This window comes from Artibeus jamaicensis, unplaced genomic scaffold (genome assembly GCF_021234435.1).
Source record: "Artibeus jamaicensis isolate MK-2021 breed Jamaican fruit bat unplaced genomic scaffold, CSHL_Jam_final scaffold_1019, whole genome shotgun sequence".
NCBI classification, from domain to species: Eukaryota; Metazoa; Chordata; class Mammalia; order Chiroptera; family Phyllostomidae; genus Artibeus; species Artibeus jamaicensis.
The window spans coordinates 3,816,183-3,838,704 of record NW_026522025.1 but is presented as its reverse complement, the minus strand read 5'-3'; the positions used below and the strand labels follow the sequence as shown (position 1 = coordinate 3,838,704).

Here is a 22,522-nt window from a genome sequence, read left to right as displayed (position 1 = left end):
GTTCAGAGAGAAGGGGCCAGGACAGAGCTCTGGGGCATGCTGGGTATTTTGAGATTGAGTGTCTTTGTGCCTTTTCTCATGATGTCCCTTCTACTGCAGTGTCCTCTGCCTTCAAACCCCTGCCTGAACTCCTGTGTCCCTTCGTGGTCCTTTAAATGCTGTCTCCTCCATAAAGGCCCCATAAGTGCCCCTGCCCTGCGGAGATAAGCTTTCACTCCCCCTACACTCTTGAAAGCCTGGGCCTCTGTCTTCGTTAACTGACCACCTAGATGCCCCAGATTAAGGTGTGGGGTCTGGGCCATGTCTGGGAAGCAACAAGGACCCAGTGGCCAGCCCAGAAGAGGCCCTGAAAGCTCCCTGAACTTGCCTCTGACACTAGGGAACGTGGTCAGCACACTCCCTCCCTGCCACAGGCCCTCACCTTGTTATTGGCCAGGTACAGGTAATTGAGGTTGGTCAAATGCTCAAACGCCTCCTCCGGGAGCCCTTCAAAGGACAGGCATCGGTCAGAGCCCTGGATGAAGGAGACGCTGCAGGGGAGCACACCAGCGCAGAACCCCAAGCCCACCCCACTCGCTAGGACTGGGGACGGCCCTCCCCGAGGCAGGCGTGACTCTGCCGTCTTCCCAGCCTCCTGCTCACAGGACCCCCAGCTCAGAGGAGCAGGTGGGAAATGCTGGCTGAGGGATGACTTGTCCTTCACCTGTTCAGGGACACCTAGGTGGGAATGGGTCCCCGTAAGGTCAGGCCATGGGATGGAGGACCCAGCCTGACATTTTCCCTGCCAGGAAGGAGTTCTGGGCGCAGCCCCAGAGGACCAAACCCAGCTCCATGGCAGGGCACAGGGGTTTCAGCCTCTGAGCCTCCCCACCATCTGGCCCACCCCTCAGGCCCTCTAGTGTCAGGATGGCTGTCACTGGATCCCGGCCAGGCTGGCCCCTCTCCAGTCCTGAGGTTGGCCCAGGACGCTCGGTTCCAGGCTCCCAAGCCCTTAGATGCTGGGACTCACCCAATTATCTAACCAGAAAGAACAGTTACATACACTGTGCAGCATCCCCCCCGCCGGGATACCCTGGGGCTGCCGTGTGAAATGACGGGGGGGGGGGGCGCAGGCGCGATAGTTTTAGCCAAGGGCGAAGGGCTGCTGAGCCAGCCACTGAGTGAAAAGAAGCACTGACAATACTTACAATACCTATTTTATAAATTCAGCGAGGGACGAAGACCACAAGGAGAAAAGACTACGTTGGATTGTGATGATGGTTGTGCAACTACAAATGACTAAAACTCATCAAATTGTACCTATTAATTGGGTGAATCTTATGTATACAAATTACACCTCAATCAAGCTGCTTTTAAAAAATGGAAAGAAATGTACCAAAATGTCAACAGTGATGAACTCCAAGTGGCAGAATTATGAATAGTTTTTTTTTTAATTTTCTATTTTATTTTTCTATATTTCCACATTTTCTATTATAATCAAAATGATTTTCATCATCAGGAAAGAACACACATTTAAAAAATTTGAGGGCCCTCCAACCCTGATTCCAAAGGCCTCCTTGACCTGAACAGTCTAGGACAAAGGTCTCTGAAGCTTCCCCGCTGCGCCAGCTCCCAGGTCTCAGAGACACCCAGGGGTGGCTTTCCATCAACACCAAGGACCCTCTGTCAGCCCAGCCCAGACTGGCTTTTTGCCACATCCCGGGGACTGCAGGGTGGGGCTCTCCCCAGGGGCACACAATCTCTGCCCCTGGTGGCCCAGTCCTAGGCTCTGGGTGACCACTCACCTCGGGAAGTCAGGCGGTTGTTCTGAAGGTTCAGAGTCTCCAGCCGATGCAGCCGGGAGAGCTCCTCAGGGTAAATCTTCTCTAGCTGGTTGTTCTAGGGAGTTGGGGACAGGGGTGGTGAGGGGGTGGCAGCACAGGGGACGGGCCCAACCTGTGGGCCCAACCCTCCCCTCTGCCCCGGTCTCAGGGGCCAGTTCCTCCCACCTGGGAGACAGACCCGGGTGCCAGCTCCGGGCCAGGCCTGGATCTGAGTGATAGAGGCAGAGCAGTGACCACCACAGACATGTGGGTCCCACATTCTAGGAGCCCACATGTGGGTGTCTATGGGAAGTTTCAACTTGGAATGTCATCTCCCCTTCAGACCTGCTCCCCACGTTCCTGCCATGTCCCACCTGGTGACAGCCCGTCCTCCCCACACCCAGGCCAGAAACCACTTTTGGTTCCCTTCCAGGGCTCTGCATGTCTCACCCCCCTTGGAATGCTTTAAGATCTGGGTCTGGTACCATCTCCTCCAGAAGCCTTCCTGGGTTGGACTGGGAGCTAGATTAGGAGCCGCTTCAGGCCGCACGAGTAGCCCTTCTATCTCCACCTCTCACCCCCCGCACTTGTTTAGGTCTCCGCCGCCCCACAGCTGGGATTGCCTCAGAGGCAGGTGTCCGAGTCCTCTCTATGTGCCCAGCACCCCGCACAGGACCAGAGATGGAGAGCTGGTACCCGGGAGATGTTTTATGAATGGAGGAGTGAGTGGGTGAGCCAAAAATAGGTGCTGTCGTCACCTTATCCTTTTCCTCATAGGCTCCCCGGGCCTTGGGCTCCCACCAGGGCCACTTGACTGTGGGCAGATCACTTTCCCTCGCTGGACCCGGCCTCTGGAAATAGCCTCCAGGGCTCCTGGGCCACGAGGGCGACTGAGTACACCAGCACCCTCAGAGCCCCCATCTGGAACTTGAGTACACTTCCAATACCTCAGCTGGAGAGCGCACTCTGTCCTCCAAGCCCCAGAGCACTCTACCAGGGTCCGCTCTGCCCTCGTTTTCCTGGCCTCTAATGGCATCATGGAGTCTGAGATTCAGCTGCAGAGCAGGTCTGTGTCCCTTTCCAGACAGGGCCTGATGCTTCTCGTGGGCCTCAGCCCAGACTCCTCCCAGGGAAATAGTGGGTTACATCACGGTGCTCTGCGACCCGGACAACAGGGGGACCCCACGGTGTAGCCAGATCCAGTGTCTGACCTGCCCCAGCACCCCAAGTCTGGGCATGTGGAGCCAGGGGCACTGGGGGTTCTGGGCGAGCAGGGAGCCGTGACCTCAGGGGTTCTGGAGTGGGAGCCGTGCGTGTGGGAGCAGCCCCTAGTGACCACTGGCGCAGCACTGGTCTCACCTGCAGGGACAAATGGTTGGTTTGCTCAGGCAGGTCCCCTGGGAATTCATGCAGGTCGATGCCACCGCAGTCCACCACCCCTTCTTGGGAGCAGGCACAGTCTCGGGGGCAGTTAATGGTGGCTGGGCCAGGCCCCAGCTCCTCCGGGCTCAGGACCAGCACGGGCTCCTCCTCCACAAATTCGTTCTCTTCAGGACTCAGGCTGTGGGTGCCACTCCGGCCAAACACAGGCGCCCTCACGGCGAGCACCAGTCCAAGCTGCAGCTGTGGCGGCAACAGCAGCAGGAGCAGCAGCGCCCTGCTCCAGGCCATGGTGCCTGCAGGAGGGGTGGAGTCAGACCCACCCGGCCTAACCTGTCAGGTACAGTAGGCACAGGGCTGGGGCCCACAGAGGCCTCATGGGGCCCTCCAGGGCACCAGGCAGAGCCCACTGGTGACGCCCCATCAGGGCTGCCCTCTGGAGGGATGGCGTACAGCGAAGCCCTGTTTTTAAGCAGGTCTGAAGAACCTCCCACAACCCTCACCAGGCCTGGTCCCGAACAATCTGCATCCCTACTTCACAGAAGGTAAGCTGAGGCCCAGGAAGAACCGTTATGTGCAGGGCTCGGCCTGGGTTTTGCTGAGCTCCCAAACGGGCCGTGTTGGGAGGCCCTGTCCCTCCTCCAGCCGCCACAGGCCTCAGTGGGCTGGACCAGCACGGCCATCCCAGCTCTTCAGCTCGCTATTCTCAGGTCTTCAGGACTTGGCCCTGCCTCTCTTCCAATTCTGCACCCACCTGGCCCAGATATACAGGTCTATTTAGTAGTCCCTCCCTGCGGGCCTTTGCACACCCTGCTCCTTCTACCTGGAATGCCATCCCTCTCTCTGGGGTGGGATAGGTTGTGAGAGGCGGTAGCTCAGGTACACTGCCTATGGAGCCCACAGACCCCAGTCGGTGTCCCCACCCACCACTTAGCAGCTCTGACTTCACTGAGGCTCAGGTTCCTCATTACAGAGTCTGAACTCACAGCTTCTGCGAGGAGTCCGCAAGGGAACAGCCGCAAAGCACCTAGCATCTGTTATTGACGAAGCGCCTCTGTCAGTACTGCTGTCAACACGAACGCAGGGCAAGTGTGCGGGCTGGGGGTACCGCACCCTGGTCTGAGCCTGCCCCCCTCCCATTAGGTGAGGGACCACAGCCCACAGAGCCACTAGAGGGGTCTGACACACTGGGGGGCCCGGGGGGCCTGGGTAAACTGGAAGCTTCATGTTGACCCTGATGTCTGTTAAGCAGGCTCTGGAGCCAGACAGTCAGGGCTGCGAGCTTGGCCCTGGCTCCTACCAGCTGGGGGCTTTGGGCAAGTGTTGGCGCCCTCCAAACCCAGATTTCTCCCCATCTCTGGGCTGGTAACAGGGTCATCCTCACGAAAGACTGAGAGTCAGTGGGATGAACGTACCTCACACAGTAAGTGCTCAACAAATGTTGGCTCCTTCCACCACTAATACCGGACCCGTGGTCCTTGCTCACACCCCAGCCACACCGCTGCCTGCTCCAGAACCACCTGCGTCTCACCCTTGCCTGTCTAGATCCTGCTGTGCTTTTTGGTCCAGTCCCAGGTCCACTTCCTCTCAGAAGATTTGAAAGGTGTGAGGAGGGAAAAGAGAGGTAGCCACCAGTCTTGCTGGACCCCATCTATCCTCAAGGCCTACGCAGACTTGGGCCCCCAAGCCCTGGCCTGGCAGAGAACCAGGGAGCCTGGCACTCATAGAGCCCGGGCTCCAGGGGTCAGTCAGCTGCAGCCTGGCCCTGTGCCCACCCTACCGCACTCCTGCTTGCCCTGTCCCCTGTCCAAACAGGCAACAAATCCTCAGCCAACCCACAGACCGCCACAGCATATTACGACCCCCGGAAGCTCCGCAGCCTCCAGCCCTGGAGCACCCGCGTTAGTCTGTCTGCCCCTGCTGCAGAACGGGACTGTGGGAGGGGCAGCTGGGCACAGGCCCAGGCCCCAAATTCAATCAGGGCAGAAGGCCAGGCAAACGGGTCCTCCCCACACATCCTGTGCACGCACCGGGCCGGCTACTTTTCCTCCCTCACCTTCAGCTTCGCGTCTGTGAAGACCCATAAACTGTATCTATAAAAATATTGAATTTATATTAACGTTATGAGCCATATTGGAAATGTTATCATCGCCGCTTTACGGATGAGGGAGCAGAGGCCCAGCAGGACTAGCCGATGGAACGCAGCTGTTAAACGGCACAGCTGAGCCCCCAGTGCTGTCGCTAATGCAAAGCACAGCTGGGCACCGAGGACCCAGACAGACTGCTCAGCACGGCTGCTGCCCTTAGGAAGCCCACGCCTGCACCGTCCAACACAGCGGCCACACGTGGCTGCTGAGCACGTGAAGCGTGGCTAGTCTAAACTGAGAGGCGCCGTAAGTGTAAAATGTAGTGTGCATGGGTTCCACAGACGCAGGACAAAAAATAATGTAAAAATCTTATTAATATTAATGATCTCATTAAATAGCTTATTTGTTTTAATATTGATTACATGATAATATTTTTTAATCTATTGAGTTACATAATTTGTTAAAATTAATTTTACCTACTTCATTTTACTACTTTTGAGGCTTCTAGAAACTTTTACGTGACCTATGTGACTTGCATTTCTGGCTCACACTGCATTTCTATTAGACATGAGGTATAATCAGCACTCCAAGCTCACATTGTATTTCTATTGGACATTACCTATAAAGTGAGTATCATAATTCCACTGTCATCAGAGGTGTGATGAAGGGAAGTGAAAGTCCATAGGAACTCGAGGAGGCCTAACCCTGCCTGGGGCCGAGACGGCTTCCCAGACGGATGCTGCACTGGCTATGAAGGATGGATATCAGCCAAAAGGGAAAGGGCACTACAAGCAAGGGGTCGGTGTGTGCAAAGCTCCGGGAGCAACAGAGCCCATGTTATGACCTCTACAGACCTCCCAAAGTGGTAGAGGTTGGAGTCTGGGAGTCATGCCGGTAGAGAGTGACCACAGGTCCAGGCAAAGAAGGGACTTGAAAGCCAGGTTAGGAAGAGTGACCCTTACCGTTGGGGAGATGAGGAGCGTGGCCCTGGCAGGCTTATGCACGGACAGTGTGGAGCTTCCAGGGGCTGTGCGGTGGTTCTGGTGGAGGATATGGAGCCGGTTCTGGGCACACAGGGAGGGACCAGGCTGCAGGAGCAGAGAGGGAGCTGGATTCAGGGGAGAAGATCAGACAGGGCTTGGAGAGTGGTGACCCAAGTGCCACCACCCACCCTCAGGACCTCGGGATCCTGGGCAGCCCCAGCCCCACCACTTGGTTTGCTGTGTGTCCTTGGCTACATCACTGGCCCCTGAGTCTCAGTTTCTGTTGTTGTTGTTCTAAGAGCGTTGAGCAACATAGGCCCCCAAGGCCTCTTCTCTGTGCCCCGCCACACTGGAGCCGTGTGTGGAAGAATAAAGGACAGAACAGACCCCTTGTCTCTGGAAGTCCCCAGAGTGAGGAGTTCTGCTGGCGGGGAACAACTCACATCTTTGGGAAGGCAAAGGCTGGGCGGGAGGGGCAGCCCGACCTGCGGGCAGCTGGTCCTCCTGTGGAGAGCTTCAGTGACAGAAGTGTGTGGGGTCCAGTCCTGAGCCTGGAGCAGTCACTTCACTGCTCTGGGCCTCTGTTTACTAGTCTGGGCAATGGAGATGCGGGCCCCTCGTGAGGATTCAATGAAATAACAAGCCCGGCTGAGGCTGGCACCCAGCAAGTGTGAGCTACACACACAGGTTACTGCTACTGAGGACGTCTCTGGGACCCGCTGCTCCCCCCACCCCCTCAAATCTCAATGCTCTGATGGGCTGAGGTATGGGATTAAGGCAGGAAGAAGAAGGAAGGGGAAGGAAAATCTTTAAGTTAGAAGGCAGATCCTTAACCCCAAGCACGACCTTCCTCCTCCACTCAAATTCAGTGAAGACTTGCTGATCACCTGCTCCGCACTGGCCCCAAACCACTACATTTTATAGACCCCAGGAGAAACCCCAAGACTAAGAGTGAGTCTTCTGCTCCTGCCCCCTTGGCTGGGTTCAGGAGCTCCTCCAGGCTCCCACAACGCCCCTGCCCGTGTGGCATTGGGGCTCTGGAAACATTTGCTGAATAAAAGAACCAATTTGTGAAAGGCAGAGTTGGAAAAGATCTACAACATTATCTCATCTGACTCCCTGATTACGGATTAGCAGGTTAAGGCAAAACCAGGATTAGAACTTGTGCCTCTGACTCCTGCCCAGGGCCTTGAGCTGTTCTTGAAGGTTGAGTAGGAGTTCTCCAGGTGGACTCCAGGCCGGGAGCAGGGCCCAAGCAAAGGCAAATGGGGATGGAGGGGAGAGGGAGGTATGCTTGAAGAAGAATGAACAGGATGGTGCCCACCTCTGCAAGGCATCAGCCGCCATACTGCAAGCGCCGGTGACAGGGAGCTACTTGTGGGTTACAGGCAAGTCACGGTCAGAGCTCCTGCATGTGACTCTACCAGGCCTAACGGTGCCGCCATTCGTCACCCTGGACCCACAATTCAGATAAAAGGGACAAAGTATGCTCCCACAAACTCTCATGAAAAGTCATGTGAATTTGACATTTATTAACTTGCACTGTAGGCTGGAGTGGACTGGGCCCAGGCCCTAGACGGGGACAAGATAGACCAGGGGCTCTCCCAGTTCACACCAGTAGCGTCCTTGGAGCCAGGTGGACCACGGCTTCGGCCGCCCACGACCCAGGGCCCACGTTCAGATGGCCGGTGCCCTGCGGTTCCGAGACGCACTCAGCGCCGGCGCGCGTCCCACGGAGCCTCGCGGGCAGCGGGCGCGGGCGCAGCACGCACCTCGCCCGGCTGCTCTCCGGACGGTCGGGCTGCTGCTGCCTCCCGGCCCAGCGCCAGCTGCACCGGCCGCCAGCGGCTCTGCCGCCACCTCCTCTTCCACCTGACGGCGCACCAGGTTTTCTAAAGCTGCGGTCTCGTTCCGCCCCAGGCCGGGCTGGCGGTTCAGGGACCTAAGACCTGGGGTTTTCTCCGCCCGCCCTGCGAGTTCCCTCTCCCAGTCCAGCTGCCCCAGCCAGGAGGCAGTCCCTCAGACCGACCGACAGACACCAGGACACCAGGACCCCAGCTAAGAGTTCTGGGCTGGGGAGCCGAGCGCCGAGAGGGTCCCGGAGGCGGGCGCGCGGGCTCCCCCTCACCTGTCCGCCGTCCTGGGGCAGATTGCTGCCCCTCTATCGGCCTCGGTTTCTGTCTGTGCAGAGGTCGAGGGTGGACTAGCGTGGACAAGTGGCGTGGAAAGACACAGGGAAGACACAGGGTAACAGCCGGGGCTCCAGGTCCGCGGTCCGCGCCCCCCACCCAGTTCCACCTGCCCCTCGCATTCCCTGTGGCCCGCCGTCCTCCCCTTCCCCCGCCCATCCGCCCTCAGATTCTTTCCAGATGTGCGCGGCGGGAGGGGCCGGGGGCTGGGACCAGCCTCTGCCCGGAGAGGAGGAAAGGCCCCTGCCGGGTCCCAAAGGACAGCGGAGGGGTCGTGCCCCGAGGGAGAGCTCCCTGCCCGACCCTCGGTGCGGGGCTTAGAGGCGAGCGATGCGAGAAGCCAGGGTCCCACTCCGGCGGGAAGTCCGAATTCGCTGCCCGGGCTTGGCCCCGACCCCTCGGCCCACCCGGCCGCCCGCGCCGGTACCTGCTGCGTCCCCGCGCTGCACCGCGCCCCGCCGGCCGAAGGCGCTCCTCCGAGTCCCGCTGCGCTCTGCGGGCGCGGGCTCCTTCCATTCGAGTCCAGCCGCGCGCGCTCGGCGACGCAAGTTTTGTTGTGGGTTCCTCCTCCCCGCCTCTCCCCCGCCACCCCTCCCCACTCCCCGCGTGCATCTGCTGGACGCAGGCCTCCTCCGGACACGGGCGGAGGGTCCCCACGGGCGGGGGGAGGGGGACGCCTGCCCTTTCCCCACGTGGGACTTGGCCGGGCCCCACTTCCCGGGAAGGCAGAGCCGCAGGACCGACCCCTCTCCCGGTCCGGGCCCTGGCGGGGCCACGAACCACTCCCCACCCCACCCACCAACCAAGAGACTGGAAAGGCGGGGTGTCTAGTCCGCAACGCTTTCTAGTTCCCAGGCTTCCGCAGTGGGACTCGACCCCTTTTAGGCCCCAGCACCTGAATGTGGGTCAGGGAGAGGGCCCCTTCCACCAAGTGCCTTTGAGATCAGTTTCTTCCTCATGACAGATTTGCAACTGCTCCAGGCGCGAGTACCTTTCTGTTCACTCTCCCACCCTGGGGTCCTAGTCCGTGGCTAACAGGGCAACCAGCCAAGACCCCGCTGGGCCCCTTCCCGGAAAAGCTCTCTGCCCTCCCCACACTCCTCACTCCGGGCTCACAGCCTGGTGAGACTTAAAGGAAGGTAAATTGGGCAGGGGGTAGCGTGCATGCAGATCCCAGGGAGGCAGGGTGGTGAGCCCTCACCACGTTGCTCCCAGGAGCTGAAAACTTTTCCAAGTCAAGGAGCATTAACTACTAGCAGCTGAAGCAACAGCGTTTGGTGCCAGGGGCTTTTGGCGGCAGTTGAAGGCAGTGGGGCTGGGTTTAGGTGGTGCTTGGCACCTCCAGTGCCCAACAAGGCGCTCCCCTTATACCTGCTCTGGCCTGTGGTCAGGGCCAGAGCTACCTTTCCCTCCTGTTGGATAGGGAGACGGAGAAATAACTCAAACTTAGGACCATTTGCTACACCTCAATTGCCAAGACCATGAATGAATGAATGAATGAATGTTCACTGGCTTCTGCGCCACATCCTGATGGCACCACACGCACTGTTCTGTACTTTTCACAACCCTGTGAGAGGAGAGTTGCTGTCGCCCCCATTTAGGGATAAGGAGACAGACAGCCTTAGCTGTGACTGAGTAACTGAGAGAAATGGCCAGGTTTACCCTTCCCCACAGCCCAGGTTCTTTCCATGATGGAAACAGGCAGGAGACTCAAACCGGCAAGTGCAGAGGCTGGATTTGAACCCAGGTCTCCCTGTTTCTATTATCTCAAAAACTCAGGAATTTAGCAAGAAAGGGAAAGGGAAATATTTTGCCTTCTTTGGTCTCATATTCTAATTCTCTCTAAGCTCCAACTTACGAGCATTGGTGTGATTCACAGGCTGGACCGGGGCCAACACACAGACGCAGCTCATGTCTTCTCAACACTGAGCAGACTCGAGTAGAGCTAGAACGAGACACTGGAACGCCCATGAACCAAGGAAACCTTCTAGGACAAAGAGAAACAGCACATACTGAGGGCCTACTAAGTGCCAGGTACCATGTTAAGTCCTTAAATATTTAAAGGATTCATATACCCCTCAGGAAACGGTATTCTCTGGTTTCCTGTAACTGCGGAGGCCAGCTGGAGGGTACGCCACACCCCCGGCCCCCTCCCCAACCCCGAGAAATAGGCTCTTCTGTGGAATGCCGAGTCACTGCAAGCCCACACCTGTGCTGCCCCGAGCTGCAGACAGACACACGCTAAAATCATTTGTCTGAAGAATAATATGGAGGGATCACTTTGAGTGTCTCAGGTGGAAAACTGGAGGCGACGGATCGTGGTGCTCTACAAGCAAACCCTCCAACTTTCGGGAGGGCCGTAAAGACAGCACTGAGTTTGCGGTGCAGGTTTCCTGGATCCTCTTGGGCTGCTCTGGCTGCCGCGTGCGGCCCCTCAGTTTCAGCCCCTGTTTAAGTGTAGGGGGACAAGTACCAGCTTTGGACTTACACTTGGGTTCAGATCCAAGCCGGATTCAAAAGAAGATAAAAATAGTACCTACACTTTACAAAATGTCTAAATTAATAAGAAGATAGAAGTATAGGACTCTGCACAATGCCTGGCACATGGTAAGCAGTCAAAAAAGCCAGCTGCCATTGTTATGAACTATTACTGAGTCCTGGCTAAACACCCAGGAAACATTAAAATAGAAATGACGAGTGGAAAGGCTTATACAAAAACCTCTGCATTGCCCAGGATCGGTGCCTCCTCATTCAGAACAGTAAGAAACAAGAACACTCAAGAGGTTAGACATACAAATGGCTGGAGAGCTAGAAGTGATGGACAAGAAGACTTTCAAGAGGGTCTGATAAGGAAAAAGGGGCTATAAGGAACAAGATAAGGTGTTGTTACACTTCATCATTGGAGGACTCAAAATCTTTCCTTATTAAGCAGCAGAGTCCCAAATGCTGAGGTATAGCAGCAGCATGATTTTCTGGATGTTTAGAAATCAGATCACATGATATTGTTTTGTGTATATGGATTCCACCTGAAGGAGCTTGATAAAAGACATCAAAGGACAGCAGGGAGTAATGGAAAAACCACAGGTCAAGTCAGGTACCTAACGTCTTCTGGGCTCCTAGAACACCCCCCACAAACTACCGTTGGACTTCTTCCACTGTGCATGTTTTCCTCTCTGTCCCCTGCTGGATTGTTAAACCCTCCAGGGCAAGAACCTGATGTCCTGTAAGGTCCCTTTCTAGCCCTGAAAAGAACCTCCAGAGATGCCCACACCCTCCTCTGCAGAGCCTGTGAGTGTTACACTACACAGCAAAAGGGACTCTGCAGTTGTACTTAAGGTTATGGACCGTCCAATGGGGAGATGATCCTGGTGGGCCTGACCTAATCACACAAGCTCTTACAAACAGAAGTTTATCTGGCTGGAGGCAGGAGAGATGAGGCAGAAGGGGACATCAGAGAGATCTGAAATGTGAGGACTCATCTAGCTTTGAAGATGAAGGGGATGCAGGCAGCCTCTAGAAGCTGAGAACTACAGGCTGCCAGCAAGGATACGGAGACTTCAGCCCCACAGCCGCACAGAACTGAATTCTGCCAACATCCTGAATGAGCGTGGAGCAGGTTCTCCCCCAGAGCCTCCAGGTAAGAGCCCTGGGCTGCTGACACCTTGACTTTGGCCTCGTGAGACCTGGGGCTGAAAATCCAGCTGACCCCACCCAGACTTCTGCCAACTACAGAACTCCGAGATAAATCTGTGTCGAGTTCAGCACTAAGTTTGTGGTGGAATGTGTACAGCAGCAAGAGAAACCTAATGCAAACGTTAGTAACTAAAACCATTACATGGTACAAAGCATTTTCCCACTCGTGACTTCACTTCATCTCTACAACGTGCACGACAGTATTACTGTCTCCTTATTTGAGGAACCCGGAGCGACTTGCTCCGGTGACCAGTGAACCGGTACTTGAGCCACAGTTTACACTTCGGTCTTCGAGTTCCAACACCAGTGAGGGGTGGATCCTACGCGCAGCTACCATTCTGTGGCTTGAAAATTCTACCTTAAGGTAGATTAAGAAAAAGGACTAAAAGAAAAACAAAAACAAGCAAAAGAAAATTAGGCTGCTTTCACACTGTGTAAGCTTAAAAGCTTTTGAATTCTCCTTTGCTTCTTCCAAAAATATCAGGTCAGTCATGGAACGAGTCAGGGTATGAACACAGAAATGTAAGAAGGATCAAGTCTTCTTTCTGGACCACAGAAGAAAAAGGAGTTTTGTAAATGGCAAAAGGAGAAATCCTCCAGAGAGTGGCTGTCAATGAAATATTCTCTCCCATTCAGATGCTCTCTCAGCCGCTGTTAAGATGTGTCTTGTACCATTACATGCCAGTGTGAACGCCTCTGCGCTCGGAGACTTTAGTCCACTCATGACCAATTTTTCTTGCCAGAGAGCTCACCTGATTTTCAGTCCCAAACCTTTCTATGTTTCTTCCCATTACTTGTAATAACAAAGGAAAAGAATTCTTTCCCCTCTTTGGTCTTTCCACTTTAAAAAATATATATTTTATTTATTTTTAGACAGATGGGAAGGGAGGGAAAGAGAGAGAGACAGAAACATCAACTGGTCGCCTCTCCTTGGTTGTTGATGTGTGCAACAACAAAGGACCGAACCCGCAGCCCAGGCATGTGCCCTGACCGGGGATCAAACCGGTGGCCTTTCACTCTGCAGAACGAGGCCCAGCCAACTGTACCACACCGGTCAGGGCAATCTTTCCATTTCTTAAGTATTTGTGAACTGTTATCACACTCTGCCCTTGGGTATCATTTTGCCAAGATGAAGGCACCTTTCAGGCCACCTAAGTCAACCTTTCTCTTGCATTGCTGTGTCTTCATGCCTGAACTTCTTTCCCACCTATTTAAGTTCTAACGAGGTGTTTACTCTTGAACTGAGTGTCCGGTACACTGCAGGTGCCACGTTCTAAAAGGTGAATTATACAACAACCTACTTCGTAGCTGGTTAGGAAACGACAGCACGTCCTGCTTCCCCGCCTGCAATTTAAATAAACAGCAGACTACAACGAATGTCTCCCGATTTTACATCAATGTTTCTGGCCACAAATTCAGGAACTACAGAGTCAAGTATTTACTACATACTGCTGAAAACTGCACTGTGAATATGTATATAGTATTGAAATGACTATTAATAGAATTGGGAGACTACATGGACATCACTTTTTGCAATAAGTTTTGGATGCGATACATTTGAAATATATACTGGTATTTCTCCAAGAAGTCTGGCTACAATTCCACACCAAATTAAATTTCCTGCCAAATGGAACCAGACGCCGTGTTTCTTAAGGGCCAGAAATCTGGCCCAATAGTCTCTGTTCTTACCAAGAACTAAAGAGCTGTTTGTTTGCAGCAGTCTCCAGATAGATATGAACACTGGACCTTTCCAGTAGATTCTGTAACCCTATTTTGAGAAAAACTACAATTTGGCCAGACGTGGCTATGGTTCCTGATAGGGCGTAAACCTTTCAGGGCCCTCATTCGTTGTTCAGGACTATATCCCCAAATTCCTAATTCCTATCAGCACGGCCTCCAAACAAACTCAATCCCACAGAGTAATTTACCCAGAGGTACAATCTGGCCGATTACCTTTTTTTTTTTTCCCCTTAGTCAATAACATCAAGCAATTTCTTTGTGCTCAAAAAGCAACCACACCATGGGCAGCTAGAACTGTAATCTTCAGCTGAAATGCAAAACTTCTGAACACCAAACTAAATAATTCTATATTCATTCACTTAGGTCCAGATACTATTAAATTTTAATGACTCTTGAAGAAAATGTAAGGTAAACAGCTCATTTAAAAAGCAACTTGCCCCCAATCCTGATGCCAGCTGATTATCTGAACTCAAAGGGTGGTCACAAAATGTTCCAGTGAATAAATTCCTTCAAGTTAAAAAGAATGCCCCCCATATCATTAGGCGCCACCTACCCATTGAGTACTGCTGGGTGCCTGACATTTGACAGCTGAAATCGCTGATTCCCACACCATCGAGATGGGCACGGTCACCGCCTTTTTATGGAGAGACAGGTGTAGAGTCACTGTCTCCAAGTCCCAAAGCTGTTGAGCGCTAGAGCCGGGACCCACACGTCATCTGATGGAACCCAAGTTTCCCCACCTTACCAGGCTTCTCTGAATGTACTATTGTCTGAATCTGCTTAAGTTTCGAAAGATCGAAGTGTTAATGATAGGATTTAACTTCATATTTTTTCTAAATGCAAATGAGAAAAATAGAAGTTCACATGTATGTATGCTGGAACATTTGACAAAGTATTCCACAATTCAAAAATAACTTTAGTAATCACTGTCTAATCCTCATTTCTTCAAGAAATTTTTATTCATGCATATTCTGGCAGACATGGCATTAATACTAGAGATAGGAAGATAAAGAACATAGTTTCTATCCTTAAGGTATTCACAGTCTAATGAGACTATTAAAATAAAATTTCCCTGGCTGGTGTAGCTCAGTGGATTGAGCACAGGCCTGTGAAGCAAAGGGTCACCAGTTTGATTCCCAGTCAGGGCACATGCCTGGGTTGCAGGCCAGGTCCCCAGTAGGGAACACATGAGAGGCAACCACACATTGATGTTTCTCTCCCACTCTTTCTCCTTCCCTTCCCCTCTCTCTAAAAATAAATAAATAAAATATTTTTTAAAAAGAAAGAAAATTAATAGCACCCTCCTTGTGCAGAGGAAGAAACTAGAGGCTGGTGAGGCCTAAATGCCTTGTCCTAACTCAGAAAATAGACAGGACCTGACTCCAAACTCTTCTGATCACATCTCAGTGACTCCTCTGCGCCCCCGGCTCCACCCTCAGCCTCCTAATCACGCTCTCCATTATTATTGTTTTTGTACGTATGCAGCGGAGACTGCAGAAGACTGAGAGCCGGAACCCGTCTAAGCGAGTCCAGCAATGAGGCCACTGATGTTAATGCCCCCAGAATCCACTAGGCCACGTTTTTTAAATATGTAACAAGCTACAACAACGTGACTTTTTGTATTTATTACTTTGGGCTGCTTCAGTCTTAAGTTGAACTCTGTTCTGAGAAGCTGCAAATATTTTCAAAGGAAGAGCAGGGCAGGTCAGGCTAATGGGGAATTTTTAATGTTCTCTTTCATCGTTAGGGCAACAGAAGGTCATTGTAATAGAGAACGCGTTTCTGTAATAGGACAGGTTCCTATCCTCAGAAACGGCCCCTGTGAATAAAAAATTGTTATTCAACTTATCTCATTTATTCACTTAATGAAACCAAGCCAAGAACTTGTGCCGGAGGCATCCAAGTGCATGCAAGAGATGCATGCTGTTCTCCCTGTCCTTGCAGAGCTCAGCTCTCCGTTCAGTGAGAGACAGAAGCAAATGACTACAGAGGACCGGTTAGCTCTGCTTGTGACTAAGGACCGCTTCCTGAAAGCTGAGGCATGAAAAGGAATTTGCCAAATGGATGAGGTGGGGGGCAGGGGCAGAGAGAGACTAGTGAGGGTGGACACAGAGAGCGGCTTGCACAGGGTGGCCCAACCTGGAACTAAAAGTATTAGCTGCAGTGCACGCTCTGTATTAACCACTTGGACACCGAACCTATCACTACCAAACAGAACTTCTCCGTTATTATTCAAGCTCTTTATGAAACCAATTCCAAACTAGCTTTTACCCCTACTACTCCACTGATCCTGATTTTGCAGTGATCACCGGTGACTTGTAATGCCACCAAATGTAATTCAGGAGATGCTTTTCAGACATCATGGTACTTGACCTCACAGGAGCACAGGACAGTTGATCATCCCACTTTTTGGCTACACTGTACTCTTCTCAGGAAATTCCCCTCCACCTCTCTAGTCCCTTTCCTCATCCCCGTTGCCTGAGTCCTCCTCCTCTACCAGATCTCTGAAGGCTGAAGTTCCTCAAGCTCCCTCCCCAGGTGACATCAGCCATTCCTGTAGCTTTAAGACCACCCCTATGCTCGAGACTCCAAGCTGACCTTACCTCTGAGCTCATCTTGTGAACCCAACTTCCTCCTTGATATCCCCACTGGGAAACGTCTCAGACACTTCAAAGTTAAGTTCAAAAGTGGAGCTTATTATTTCAAACATTAAACCTACTTGTCTCCAAATCATCCCAGCCATGGCACGCTCTTCACCAGGCCAGTCACGGGCGGTCATTCTTGCCCCTACATCTGGTCACCAAGCCTGTCGGCTCTGCCTCTGCTTCCTTCCGCGCTTCCATCTCCCCCAGGGACCCCAGTCCAGGGCTCCACCTTCTCGCACCGGGTCACCACTTTCCAGCCCCTTCCCGCAGTACGTTTTCTACAGAGCAGTGACAGCGACAGTTTAAATCCTTTTATTCCTCTGCTGACAGCCCTCCTGTGAGTTCAGCAGTTCTTCCGCAGATATTCCAACTCCCTTCTCTCCTTCTGTAAGACTGTGAAGTCAGGAGTGGGGGCCATGTAACTTTCTTTGGATAAGGAAATGGGAGCAAAAATGATATGGATCACTTCTGGGTGGAAACTTTAAGGGCCAATGTAGGGAGAAAATGGGGGACATATGTTATAGTGTCAAAATTAAAAAATATATATATATAAAACCAATGTGTACAACACGTTTTTCTCTCCTACGCCACGATGATCAGTGTTCCAGAGACCGGCTGCTCCATCAGCCTAGATTCTTGACTTGGGATGAGACGGCAAAGTGGATGCGCAGCCTGAGTGAGAAGCAACACGTGTGAGGCTGCACCTCCGACAGCCCCTACCGCACTCAGGATGCCATGCGAATGCCGCAGTGTGACACACGGATTCCAGTATAACCCACTCCCCTGGACCTTTCCGACCTCGCCTGAGGCCTGTCCTTCCTGTTCACTAGGTTCACTGGCCTCCATGCAATTTTGGGAACATGCCAAGCCCCTTCCTACCCTTTTATGCAATGTTCTTTGTATGGTTCACTCCTCAACCTTTATTTTTTTAATTTTTATTTTATTGTTATCCTCGCCTGAGGACATGCTTGCTGATTTTAGAGAGAGGGGAAGGAAGGGAAAGCACATGGGGGAGAAACACTGACCAGTTGCCTCTCACATGGTCCCATACCAGGGTCAGAACCTGCAACCTAGACATGTGCCCCAACCAGGAATCAAAACTGTGATGTTTAGGTTTACGGGACAATGCCCCAACTGAGCGACACTGGCTAGGGCCCAACCTTTAGATCTCACCTCCTCGGAGATGTCTTCCTGACCACTTTATCAAAGGAGACCGCTCACTGTGCTTCTCCATCCCAGCACCCTTGCCATTTCCTGCCTGGCACACCACAGTCTGTAGTAACTGTTCATCTCTTTGATTGACTGTCCGTTCCACCAGACTCTAAGTACTGTGAGGAGAGAAGCTTACCACTATCTCCAGTGCCTAGCCTTGTATCCTCAAAGTACCACCCGTATAAGGTAACCACTAGACACATATAATGAATGAATGAACAAAAGACTCAAAAAGTGAGACATAAGAAAATACTAGACTTCTGCCAAGATGGAGGTATAGATAGATACACTTTGCCTCCTTGCACAACCAAAAGAAGAACAATAACAAATTTAAAAACAAAAATATAACCAGAACCGCCAGAACATCTAACTATATGGAAGTCTGACAACCAAGGAGTTAAAGAAGAAACATTCATTCAAGAGATGAATCATAGGGGGGCCAGAAGGAGAAGAGAAAGAGCAAGAAATTGAAAATGTATTTGAAAATATAATGAAGGAGAACTTCCCCAATCTGGCAAAGGAAACAGACTTCCAGGAAGTTCAGAGAGTCCCAAAGAAGTTGGATCCAAGGAAGTACACACCAAGGCACATCAGAATTACATTACCCAAGATTAAAGATAAGAACAGAACCTTAAAAGCAGCACGAGAACAGCAGAGAATTACCTACAAAGGAGTTCCCATAAGACTATTAGCTGATTCCTCAAAAGAAACGTTGCAGGCAAGAAGGGGCTGGAAAGAAGTATTCCAAGTCATGAAAGGCAAGGACCTACATCCAAGATTGCTCTATCCAGCAAAGCTATCATTTAGAATGGAAGGGCAGATAAAATGCTTCTTCCCAGATAAGGTCAAGTTAAAGGAGTTTATCATCACCAAGCTCTTATTATATGAAATGTTACAGGGACTTATCTAAGAAAAAAAAGATTATCAAAAATATGAACAGTTAAATGACAATAAACTCACAACTATCAACTGAACCTAAAACAAAAACAAAACAAACAACTGGAACAGGAACAGAACCACAGAAATGGAGATCACATGGAGGGTTATCAGTGGGGAAGATGAGAAGGGAGAATAGGGGAAAAGGTACAGGGAATAAGAAGCATAACTGGTAGGTACAAAATAGACAGGGGGGAGGTTATGAATAGTATGGAAAATGGAGAAGCCAAAGAAGTTAATATGTACGACACATGAACTAAAGGGGGGGGGGAAGCAGGTTGGATGGGGGGTACAGGGTGGAGGGGAATAAAAGGGTAAAAATGGGACAACTGTAATAGCATAATCAATAAAATGTATTTTAAAAAGAAAACACTACAGACATGACACCACATATCACAGAATCCTATCTCAAATATCTCTCATTATCCGGGACCAGTGAAGGCAGAAATACGCAGTAAATCCAAACTACAGATAAATCACATTTTGTGGGAACTTTTTTCTTGAAGTCTTTCATCTCGGAGTAAGCTGCTATGATTAGGAAATAGGTCTGTGTTCTGAATTCATTTTACAGGATTTGAGATAAACTTACATTGGCTTCATTTACCATCTTGCCCCATTGCCAAATGCTATTCTGCTGGTCACAAGACATGAAAAGCTAATGGTCTAAGGGGGATCTGAGCCACAGCCCTGATTTGATTAGCACATCTCCAAAGCATCTAAACAAATGAAACCACCTGGCTTTGTGCCTCTGCCCACCCTCGGGTAAACTAGCATGTGTACAATGGCAAGGCGGGGCCTGGATGACTCCCAACAGTGCTGGTGGGCTCTGAACAGTCTCGGAGAACCATGGGAGCAAGGAACCTTAGAGGCCACACCCGTAAATCCCCTCTTTCAACAGCTGAGCAGACAGGCCAAGCAGGCAGGTATTTTGCTGTGTATAATACACACCCACGTCTTTGACCCAAACTTTCAGGATAAAAAAATCTTTTGTTTTAATTTTTATTTCAATTCTTTATTTATATTTAGGAACAAAACCTATTGTCATATTCTAGGGTATTCCTTTGCATATAGATATTGTTATTGCTTTCCAGAGTTATACTTTTAACAAATAAGCATATATAAAAGAATTAAAAACATTTAGCCCTGACTGGTGTAGCTTGGTGGCTTGGGCATCATCCCACACACTGAAAGGTCATTGGTTCGATTCCCAGTTCCTGGGGTCAGGGCACATACCTGGGTTGCAGGCTGGGACCCTGGCTGGGAATATGTGAGAGGCAATCAATTGATATGTCTCTCACACATCAATGTTTCTCTCTCTCTCTTTCACTCTCCCTAAAAATAAATAATCATCTTTTAAAAAAACATTTATATAGATATGGAATTAGTACTACCCATGTATAATATGCATACTTATTTTTCCCTAAAACATTTAGGCAAAAAGTGTGCATCATACACAGCAAAATGCAGTATGTATTTGCCTCCGAGAAGACAGATCCCTGGCCCCTAGTCAAGTGTTCCTTCCACAACATGCCGCCTCCCTAATCAAGAACAGTGCCCTGGCTGGTGCAGCTCAGTGGATTGAGCACGGGCCTGCGAACCAGAAAAATCACGGTTCGATTCCTAGTCGGGGCACATGCCTGGGTTGCAGGCCAGTTCCCAGCAGGGGTTGCACGAGAAGCAACCACACATTGATATTTCTCTCCCTCTCTCCTTCCTTTCCCCTCTAAAGATAAATAATAATAAAAAAAAGAAGAACTGGTGAGTATGTCAGAGAACCCAGTAGACAACCCAGTAGATAACGTCTAGATGACACAGGCTATAAATCCCCCTGTGTTTCTTTCTCTCAATCTCCTTCATTTAGACAACCAAGAATAAATAGAACAAACACAATACAAAAAAAAATCGGGAAGAGCTATTTTAATTTTCTATTAAACATTCTTCCAAAAGCATTATTTTACCTTGTATTTTACTAAGTTATAAGAAATAACATTAGTATTAGAAAAACTAGGAAGAAAGATAAATGTGGATTATTAATTAAACTAAATATACAAGAAGGAAAATCATAACAAAGGATTGAAAGCTTTATAAATTAATATGAAATTATAATTTTAAAACTGTGCATCTCAAAACAAATTTTGTTAAACCTATTCAACACTGATTTTCTCAAGAAGGAAACCCATTTAAAAATATTTTTTTATTTTAAAAATAGGCCTGTGTTCAGTTATAAATTCCCCCCCTCAAGCTCTGATCATATTTCCTTTATTTATTTTGGGAAGAAAATACCATTCTGATGGCGCAAAATGCAAAATTTTTAAAAAATTTAAAATCCCAGTACAGAATTTTAAAAACTATTAATGAAAACTGACTAAGGTCATTAAGAGCATAAACTAATTACCAGCCAGCTTCTGGTATTTTGTTTCTCTCCTAATTCTCCCAAGAAAAATTTAAATCAAATCTTCAGCAGAACAATCCTCAAATATACTTCATAAGCAAAATGAAAGCTTTTGTTTACACAGCTTTGGGATTTTGCTGTGCCTAATTTTATTCTGAAACCCAATTTCCCCTCAAACCATAATCACCACATTAACTCTGTAATGCACGGTGGCATGCGATGCGGCTGGGCTCCACCCACCCGGGCTTCAGGAAAACAGGATTGGTCACACCCACTGAAAAACAAATTTTGTGCTATTGGCCAACGCATGGTTTCTGCTAATTTCTGACAATGAAATATGTGGGTAGGTATCTATAAGTCTCATCTTGATTTTCAAGGGTAGACACAGGAAGTTCTTCACAGCTTAGCTTTGCCCGGCTGGAGCTGAAGATTTTGTAGCTTCATAGCCAGACCCATGTTGCCAGTGATTTTCAATTTGCCTTGAAAGAAGGCCTGTGAGTAAGAAGAAAGAAAATGTGTTACTTGGTGTTTTCTGTTTTGAGATTGCTAATATTTCTAGACTGCCTAGCCCTGAGGTCACCGATTCATTAGGTCTCCTATACTTTCTGCAAACTATGAAATTCAGCTTTCTGGAACCCATTTAGAACCAGATTCTTCAAAAGGAAGGAACTGTAAAAGCCATGCTTTACACAGAGCAGTCAAAAGGCACAACTTCCCCAAGCGTCTTCTCTTAGAAGTTGAGTCCGCCTCTACCTGCCTTCCTCACTGGTGGCACATTTTCCAAATATTAGGCCCTGTGGGTTCACACTAGAATGATTTTGTTTAAAAACATCACATGTGGATCAGGAATATAAACTAAAATTTTCAGAAGTCTGCTGAGGAAAAAAGCACACACATAACACACTTAGAAACTCCTGGAATACAATATGGATGAAATACCATCAATTTTTTTTCCTTTTTGCTTTTCACAATAAAGGGCCTCTCCCCACAGAGGGCGGTCAGGCAGCCTGCCCCACCTTTGGCCCAGTCAGAAGAATCAAGCCAATCTGAAGTGCAGAGCCACACTCGTCCCATTTAACAACTGCCTGGGATCAGATCACATGACACTTGCTAAATTTATCATGTAAGAAAATCCCAGGAAAACTTTGGAGAAATAGCAAAATTGGGAATATAGCCAGACTTCCCTGCTATGATCTCAGTCTTTGAACTGAATTCTTAAAATAAGCAAGGGCTAGACGAAAAAAGTTCCCGACAGTCTTAGCTTTTTAACAATTACATTTAGAAGTCCACAGGTAAGTTCAGTTGGTTAGAGAGCATCGTCCTCAATATGCTAAGGTTGTGGGTTCAATCCTCAGTCAGGGCATGTACAGTAATGGACCAATGAAAGCATTAAATAAGTGGAACAACAAATGGATGTCTGTCAGTCTCTTTCTCTCAAATCAATTTTTTAAAAAGAGACAAAA

General features: G+C 50.0%; 2 protein-coding genes across 10 annotated transcripts in view; both read right to left on the bottom strand.

Moving 5' to 3' along the window:
- Positions 1 to 9,143, bottom strand: part of PODN (podocan) — a 35,894-nt gene extending 26,751 nt beyond the window's left edge. For 3 of the 8 annotated variants that reach the window (XM_053655524.1, XM_037161982.2, XM_053655523.1), the window contains exons 1-5: positions 8,869 to 9,140; positions 6,232 to 6,357; positions 3,162 to 3,478; positions 1,785 to 1,878; positions 422 to 486 (exon numbers count right to left, since the gene is read on the bottom strand). In XM_053655524.1, coding sequence (XP_053511499.1) covers positions 422 to 486; positions 1,785 to 1,878; positions 3,162 to 3,473 — 471 coding nt within the window. In that variant the 5' untranslated portion in view covers positions 3,474 to 3,478; positions 6,232 to 6,357; positions 8,869 to 9,140. Of the gene's footprint in view, positions 1 to 421; positions 487 to 1,784; positions 1,879 to 3,161; positions 3,479 to 6,231; positions 6,378 to 6,737; positions 6,799 to 8,868 lie in introns of those variants that run through there. The other 5 variants (XM_053655520.1, XM_053655526.1, XM_053655525.1 and 2 more) reach the window with 4 other exon arrangements.
- Positions 9,144 to 20,569: 11,426 nt separating this feature from the next.
- The window catches only part of SCP2 (sterol carrier protein 2), a 102,241-nt gene continuing 100,288 nt past the window's right edge, over positions 20,570 to 22,522 (bottom strand). For both annotated transcript variants that reach the window (XM_053655528.1, XM_053655529.1), the window contains exon 16: positions 20,570 to 21,551. In XM_053655528.1, coding sequence (XP_053511503.1) covers positions 21,456 to 21,551 — 96 coding nt within the window. In that variant the 3' untranslated portion in view covers positions 20,570 to 21,455. The remainder of the gene's footprint in view (positions 21,552 to 22,522) is intronic.